The sequence below is a fragment of the Microtus ochrogaster genome, chromosome 5 (assembly GCF_000317375.1).
Source record: "Microtus ochrogaster isolate Prairie Vole_2 chromosome 5, MicOch1.0, whole genome shotgun sequence".
Lineage (NCBI taxonomy): Eukaryota > Metazoa > Chordata > Mammalia > Rodentia > Cricetidae > Microtus > Microtus ochrogaster.
In genome coordinates, this window is record NC_022012.1 from 73016097 (window position 1) to 73024877 (window position 8781).

Consider the following 8781-nt stretch of genomic DNA (forward strand, 5'->3'; position numbering starts at 1 on the left):
GCACATAAGCAAGTGCTCTATCCTCAGTCTTTTTAGTTTGAGACAGGGTCTCATTAGGTTGCCCTGAACCTCCTGCCTCAGTTTCCTGTGAGATGAGGTCATACTCAATTTTCTCAGCAGGTCTGGATTTAGTGATCCACCTGCCTCAGGATTGCAAGTGCCCACCACACCATACCTGGCTGCTCTTATCCTCTGATTATTCTTTGTTTAGGCAGTGCCAATACATAGTAACACATTATTTAGGCACTCCATTCTTTATCAGAACAGTGATTTGTCTTTAAGACGTGTGTCTTCATGTGTCACAAGTTGTTGCTCCTTTGTTCCTGGTGCTGTGCTCCCATCAGTGTGTCTCCAGACACTTAGAGGTCCTTCAGGAGTTTCCAGTATTTGCAGTGTGATTTCTCACATCATTTTTGTTTTTATTTATTTGTTTTTATGTATACAATATTCTGTCTGTGTGTATGCCTGCAGTCCAGAAGAGGGCACCAGACCCCATTACAAATGGTTGTGAGCCACCATGTGGTTGCTGGGAATTGAACTCAGGACCTTTGGAAGAGCAGGCAATGCTCTTAACCTCTGAGCTATCTCTCCAGCTCCTTCTCATATCATTTTGACAGATTTTCTGTTAATCTTTCGGAATGCATCAAGGAAGAGGATACTCTTAGGTCTAACAATTGTAAAGAACCTCATCACTATGGAAACCTCTGTTACTTTCTTTAGTCTTTTAATCCTGGTCTGTCACAGAGACTAAATTTGGGTCTTTATAACCTGTTTCTTCCTTAGTTTACAAGTAATTACTGGTGACACCTCTGAAACATACAATGTGCATGTCATTTACCCAGTTACAAAGCAAGAGAAATCTAATTAGCTAAAGAGGATTTTGAAGCCTGGATTGTATAACTGGGAAACAACCGAGAAAATAAGATGCTAAATAATACTACTTAACAGACTCATTGACTTATCTGAAAGTCTTTAAAATAAAATTAATTATTGAGTACTTGAGAATGGTCATTGGTTAAGAACACTTGTTCTTGCAGAGGATCTGGCATTTATTCCCAGCACCTACATGGTGGCTCACTCACACAGCTGGTAAATTCAGTTCCAGGGGATTCATCAACTACTTCCGACTTCAGTGGGCACCAGACATGCATGTGACCATTCATATACACAGAATAAAATAAATCTTTTTATTTACTTTTACTTTTCTGGGACAGGGTCTCTCTGTGTAGCCCTGGGTGTCCTGGAATTTGCTCTGTATACCAGGCTGGCCTCAAACTCAGAGATCTGCCTTTGCCTCCCAAGTGCTTGGATTAAATGTTTACACCATTACCACCCAGCCATATTTCTTTTTTTTTTAATTTTACTTTCTTTTTTTCATTTATTTAAGACAGGGTATCACTATGTGACCATGACTGTTTTGGAATTCACTATGTAGAATAGGCTGTCCTTGAGCTTGAGGTCTCCCTGCCTCTACCTCCCAGTGCTGGGTTTATCCATGTATTTCTTAAGGGATGTAGTGTAAATGCATTTTAAAATTCAGGATCAGAAAAAAAAGCAATGATTTTGATTTTGCTAAATTTCAAAATTTTAAGCAAAAACTCTCAATTTACCTTTCCAGAACAGTTGATTGTGAGCTCATATAAGTTGAGGAGAATGTTTAGGTTATTAGAGAATCATAGTATAATTGGGAATTCCTTAACATACACCAGGCAGATTGTTTCGTAAAGGAATATGTGTTCACCTGGTGAAAACAGAAATTATTGTAAGGTATTGACTTGGAATGTATATTTTAGGAAAAAAAGTAATTTAAATTATTTTGGGAAGAGTGAAATTTTTGTAGACTTGCAGATAAAACTGATCTTACCTTTCAGTCATAAGAACAAGTGGATGTTGTATTGAACTGGTTTAAAGCTCGTCCTTTTTATGTAGATGAACTACCAGCTTTGGATATACACTTGATGGTTTGATTTTTTTTTTTTTTTTGTGGTTTTTCGAGACAGGGTTTCTCTGTGGTTTTGGAGCCTGTCCTGGAACTAGCTCTTGTAGACCAGGCTGGTCTCGAACTCACAGAGATCCGCCTGCCTCTGCCTCCCGAGTGCTGGGATTAAAGGCGTGCGCCACCACCGCCCGGCCCTGATTTTTGTTTTTTGAAACAGGGTTTCTGTATAGCCCTGGTTTTCTTGAGACTGTAGACCACGCTAACCTTGAATTTACAGAGACCCTCCTGCTTATGCCTTCTGAGTGCTGGGATCAAAGCGAACACTCCCACCTCCTAGCTAACTGACAGTTTGAATTATACTAACTTTAGAAGTTATTTGAACATATGTTGATAGTTGCTAATTTTTTATTTTATGTTTAAGGCAAGCTACAGTAAATAAAGTGACCTCTGATTTTGAAGTTCCATTAATTAGGAAGACCACCCTTAGTTTGTAATTTCTAGGAAAGGGCAACAGTATAGCTTAAGGGAAACTATGACTGAAAGAGAATTGGTCTCAGTGACTCTTTAAACGTCACCAGACAGATTTACCATTTAAGGAGGACCTTAACTGTGAAGGGTGTATAGGATACTTTTCTGTCATAGTTTTACAACACATTTTATATATCATTGTTTTGTTTGTTTTTGGATCTCTTCGTTGTTGTTCACTAGTCACTGACCTGGATTAGTGGATTAGTGTAAGAATTCCATGAACTCTCCTCTCACTTGTGTTCAGTGAGTCAATGTATTTTAAAAGAACACTCTTCTAGCCCAAAAGAAGGAAGTTACAGAATATTACATATCTTGAACTCATTTTGTGTGTACACACTTGTGGAGACCAGGGTTGATATCTGATCTTTTTGTTGTTGTTGTTCTTTGTTTTTTGAGACAGGGTTTCTGTCCTGGAACTCTCTCTGTAGTCCAGGTTGGTCTCACACTTACCGAGAATCCACCTTGCCTCTGACTTCTGCATACTGGGATTAAAGGCATGTGTCGCCATCTTCCAGCTCGATTATTTTTTAAATTAATTAATTTTTAAAATTAGTTTAAAAATTTAAACTTTTTAAAAATTAACTTCCTCCTTCCTTTTTCTATTTGAGATGAGACAGCCTGCTTGAGCTAGACTGGTTGACCTGGCCAGGGAGCCCTAGGGGGTTCTTATCCGCAGTCCCCCCCCCCATGTTGTGAGATGCTGTTTCTCACATGGTTCTGGGGACTGCACTCAGGTCCTCATGCTTGCAGAGACTGACGGAGCCTTCTCCCTGCCAGGCCTGGAGCTTTCTCCCTACCAGGCCCAGATAACTTTAATTCTTGGATTGAAGAGTTTTAAAACACATATAAGTATTCTAAATTTCTTACTTCTTTTAGTGAAACTTAGTCATGGCTTTCAGGTTAGATTAAGTTAAAGATTTAGGTCCTTTCTGGAGAGAACCCATGGAGGGTGGGTCCATTTAAGAGGTGAAAATTTGTGTGGTGAAAATTTGTGTGTTGTCTCTTGTAGGACTTGAGGTGAGTCTCATACCATCCCTCCCCTAATTAGTTCCTTAATTTATGCTGAAGTGGAGAGGTCAGTGGAAATCACTACAGCTCCATTTAGCTCTGTTTGAAATTCAGAGACATCTGTGTCACGTGTGGAACTGGTGAGGCAGAGGTGGGGATCGGAGGCATGCTTGTGAGCATGGGGCTGCAGTCGTTCATGTTTGATGGGGGGGCCTCCCACACACTCTTTTTGTTTACTTCAAGGGGTTATCAGCAGCAAGATGCCCACGAATTCATGCGCTACCTTTTGGATCACCTACACTTGGAACTTCAGGGTGGCTTCAATGGTGTTTCCCGATCAGCTATTCTACAGGAGAATTCTGCTCTGTCTGCAAATAACAAATGCTGCATGTAAGACTTAGTTTACTTTTGCTCTCAGAACCCTCAGAGATGCCTGCTAGTGTGTGTGTGTGTGTGTGTGTGTGTGCGTGCGTGCTCTGTGCTTTTACATTTTTGTTTAAATAAGCATTTATACTTACGTCTTGCTGTGATTCTCATTATTTTTGGTGAGATTTAATTAGTATTTAAAAGGTTTTCAACCAGATAAACTGAATAATGTACACGTGTAATACTCTTGAGATCAGGGACCCAGATCTGTAATCCTAGAACACTGGATTATGAGAAAGGATAATCATTATGAGTCCAATTCCAGGCTGAGTTAGTAGTTAGATTCTTTCCCATGCACACACAGTAATGTTAGCTAAAAGCATTTTTTTCTTTAGCGAAACTGAGAAATTTGTAAATTTGCAGAACTTTTTCTTGTCCCTTACTATTAACAAAACCTTTTGTCTTGTTTCCTTTATATTAACAGCTTGAAACATACTCAGGTATCAGAACAGTTATTTTGCTGAGAAGGAAAGTAGTATTTCAGTCTGGATTCTAGGCATTTGCATTTTTTTTTTTTTTTTTAAGAAAGGGCTGTCTACTGTGTAGCCCTGATTAGCCTGGAACTTACAGAGTGTACCTGCTTTCTGAGTTCTGCACCGTGCTCAGCCCTTTTCAGTTGTTTGTACTCTGTTTAGGATTCTTTCTGTGGGAAGATGTCTTATAAATCCCTCTCGTACATAAAGAAAGAAGTGGGGGTGACTGGTACTTTCTGGTGGTTGGTGCTCACCCTCAAATCCTGCAGCGTCAAAGAAAACAGACTGGGATGAATTGCCAGGTTCCTCCAGGACCCTGAAGTTCCAGTCAGCACACTGTAGAAAGGGAAGCTCTAAGATCCAGTTAAGCTGTTTGTTCTTCTAGCACCAAGTTAAAAATAATGTTAAATAAAAAACTGTATATTACAGTATATATATATATATATATATATATATATATATATATATATTACAGCATATATATATATATATATATAACGAAATAGGCTCTGTCAAAGATAATTTGTATGAAATGAGAGTGTTATGTATCCTCAGTAGCTTAGAAACTCTGGGTCTTCCAGTGAAATTGCATTGTATAGTTCAGAACCAATTTTAGTATTAGTCTACTTAAAGAATAGTAATTGCAAGTTAGAAGAAAAATATATCATCAACTACTAAAGCTTTCCCTTTCTTTCCTTCAGTCCATGGGAGGAGATGTTTCAAGACCTAGGGATACTTGCTAAAAGCGCTTCTTGAAGCTGGGAGTGGGTGATAATGAGATAGAAATGCCCTGACAGTCATTAGTGTTAATACAACAGAGTAGAAAGCATCCTGGGAATTATTCATCTTAACACATGCCAGTCAGAAGGCTGAAACTGATTTCTCCCAGGAAATGATTATGGGCAGTGAGTTTTAATGCACTGCTTTTTAATGAAGCAGTGTCCATTTCATGTAAAGGCAACTTTGCATATGTGCATTGATGTGCAAGGGTCAATTGTAGCCCTTCATTTTCCATAGAATTTGTGTGTTCTTTGGTTATGACACAAGTATAAATGGAAATCCTGAAACGGTTTAATGTCCTGTAGTTCCTAATGTCCCTTCAGGCATTTAAAATCCATTTCTTTTGCATGTAGCAGAGAAGTTGCTTGGGTAGGTTTTTGTCTACATCATGGCAGTAGGTTTACTTGGTGTGGTGCAGAAAGTTCTGTTCAGTGTAAGAGAAACTGGTTGCTATGGGCAAAGTGGTACTTTCTGGGCTCAGAAACAAGTATTTGTAATAGTATTATTACTACAGACGGTCTCTGTACAGTCATTGTACTTGCTATGTAGATCAAGTTGGTTTTGAACACTTGGAGATCTGCCTGCCCCTGTCTCATGAGTGCTGGAATTAAAGGTGTGAAGATTGACCCTTGGCCGTTAAAGTACTATTAATGAGAACAGACACTGAGCCACCTCAATATCCATTGATGGCATCTTGGTTAAATAAAGGGCTTAGTGTGGAGAATAACTGCATGGCCTAAGCTGGGTCCTGACCCTGTCTCAGCATCCTGGTCTGCAAAGCAGGAACAGCATTAAACACGCAGCTCTGAGCATTCACTTCACTAACAGGTTCTCAGAATGGAGCCCACATACAGGACACTTGCTACTCCAGGTGCTCCTGAGACCATGGTGGATTTGAAACTGGGAAAAAAATAGCAGCATGGGTAGGTGCTGCCTGATGTTTTGCTGATAAAATAATGGTGAACGCTAGATGTGAAGTTTGGCATGAGGATTTCACGTCCAGCAAGATGATCCTCCTGTTGCTCTGTGCTCACACTTCTGGTGTGTGAGGTGTAACCATCACAGCATTAGGTTGCTTAGTTTCTCCTTGTTGGTGGGGTGGTGTGTTTTTACTTACACTCTTGTATGAAATTGCTGTGCTGTTTACAAGGGGGCACTGATACACAGCACCTTTTCTTGCTGATGGCGTCCCTCAAGCTGTACTAATGCCTTTACTCCTAAGGTTGAGGATGCCATCAAGTAGTTTGAAGCATTCTGTATCCTCAGCAAAGCCTTTGTAAAGTGAAAGATTAAAACATAAGGCAGCACTTATGGGTGTATTCTGATGGTGAAGTCATCATTTTATCCCATATACATGAGATTTGTTTGCCCAGTGTTAATGCTTTAAAAATTCAAAGAATGATTTTATGAGCTGTTTTCCATGTGGTGCTTTTTAGAAATGGAGCCTCAACTGTTGTCACAGCAATATTTGGAGGAATTCTCCAGAATGAGGTCAACTGCCTCATCTGTGGGACAGAGTCAAGGAAGTTTGATCCATTCCTAGGTAAGGGATACTGGCCAGAGTATGTGGTACCGTGGTTTGGTGGGGTTTTTTTTTGATATTTTTTGGTTTTTGTTTTTGTTTTTTAGTAAATCTGTAGTGAAGTCAATGTCTTTAACAGCTTGAGTTCTCTTCTTTTAAGATCTCTCCTTAGATATTCCAAGTCAATTCAGAAGCAAGCGCTCTAAGAACCAGGAAAGTGGGCCGGTTTGCTCATTACGAGGTAAGGGCATTTTAGTGTTGCTTTCCTGTTAGAGCTCACAGTTGCTGCAGCCTTTTATCTGTATGCAGTTCACACCGTGTTGTGCTTAGAGTACAGATCTGATAGTAAGAACACATGGTATGTCAGTGAAGGGTAAAATACTTAGGTTTCTCTTATTTTTATCTTTCTTTGTTGTTGCGCGCGCACCCCCCCCCCCCCCCGTAAGTCAAGGTTTTGCTATGTAGCCCCATCTGTTCTGGAACTTGCTCGGTACACTAGGCTGGCCTCAAACTCACAGGGATTGACCTGCCTTCCAAGTTCTGGATTAAAGGTGTGCACCACCACACCTGGCCACCTCTTTTTATCTTTTTAATGTTGACTTTTTATAGTCAAATGAAACAAAATTTAGCTTATCCCACACATACCTACAAACAAAGGGAAGAATACTAACTGGAGTTTAGTCAGTTAAAACAATAGTTTCAAAAACAGTGGATACAATATCTAGGTAAGTCCCAAAGCTGGCTTTTAATGGGCAAGACCATCTACTGTGGGAGATTTTTGAACTAATTTTTTTCTTAATGAGTATCAGTAATCAAACAAAAAGACCTAGTTGAAAATTATGGCGACAAGATCCAGATGGCTATATAGAAGTGCCTTGTATGCAATTGGGTACATAAGGAAACTGTGCAGCCCTGGCTGTTCTTACAAGGGCTGAGATTCAAGGCCACATGTCCCCACAGTCATTAGAAAAAGTGTATTTTGAGGAATGATGTGTGAGGGGGCAGGAGAACTCTAGAAATCGTCATCAAGAGTCAGAAAGGCAGCAGACGAGGACAAAGCAAACTAGCATTTCAGCAATCCTTGCAGGGCCCTCCACTGCAAGGGAGAGGGGCAGGAAAGTGCCAGCAGCCCCTCTGCAGCAGACCACAGGAGCAACTCACTGCCACCCTAGAATCCAGGCTGCTCAGCAGCCACTGCTAGGCCACCATCCCACCTCAGAGAGTAGGCAGCAGCTCTTCTGAGTCCCACTTACACCTGCTGGTGCCCAAACCCCAGTGTTATTACTGCTGTTTCCCAGGAAAACAGAAGTTCCAGCCTGAGACCCAGAACACAGCCTGGTATCACTTGGATTTACCATGTAGGAACCAGAGAAGCACGTACTAGAAGCTTAGAACAGCCAAGTTCAGCAGAAAAAAAGACCATACCAAAGGTGTGTTCTAGTGAACATGTTAGAAGTACAAAATACTTGTGAAGACAGCAGGAGAAAGTCACGAGGGGAACACTTCAGCTTTATAGTAGTTCTCACAGCAGAAGCTAATAGACCAAAATGGAGTCAGAATTGTATTCCAACAACAGTGTGTTAGCTGAATCATGAAAAAGACATCATGAACTCACATTGGCATGACAGACAACTACCAAATTAAAAAGAGAAAGATGAAACAAAAAGACACAAAACAAGCAGAAAACCACCAATGACTGAAGGAAATTTACCTATCAGTAGTAATTTTAAATGGAAATGGGTCAAGTTAGTCCAGAGACAACATACAAAATAGATCTAAAAATCTAATTAACTCACAAACATATCACACCACTGTTTTTAAAATTCCATTCAAACATTTGCTCATTCTCCAATCTATCCCCCTCAGTAAATTTCTCTAGTTAGAATGTCCCAATTTTCCTGAAGCCATGGTGCTTCACTTAGAGGTCTAAACTGTGACTGCCAATGTAACTTACTCTTTTTCTAAACGCTTCTTAGTGCTTACATACCCAGGAAGGGGAATTCATGTGTGTACTATGAAAGAATCAGAACCAAAAACCTTACAAAGTACAACTGCAAAACCCCAGTGACCACTAACCTGTCCAGTTAGTGTGTTTGTTAGCTATA

At 40.2% G+C, this 8781-nt stretch overlaps 1 protein-coding gene across 1 annotated transcript in view; it reads left to right on the forward strand.

The window, feature by feature from the left end:
* Positions 1 to 8781, forward strand: part of Usp3 (ubiquitin specific peptidase 3) — an 81004-nt gene that overhangs the window by 61017 nt on the left and 11206 nt on the right. Inside the window, exons 9-11 of the mRNA XM_005347736.2 lie at positions 3719 to 3865; positions 6591 to 6697; positions 6837 to 6917. Of these exons, the coding sequence (XP_005347793.1) occupies positions 3719 to 3865; positions 6591 to 6697; positions 6837 to 6917 (335 nt within the window). The remainder of the gene's footprint in view (positions 1 to 3718; positions 3866 to 6590; positions 6698 to 6836; positions 6918 to 8781) is intronic.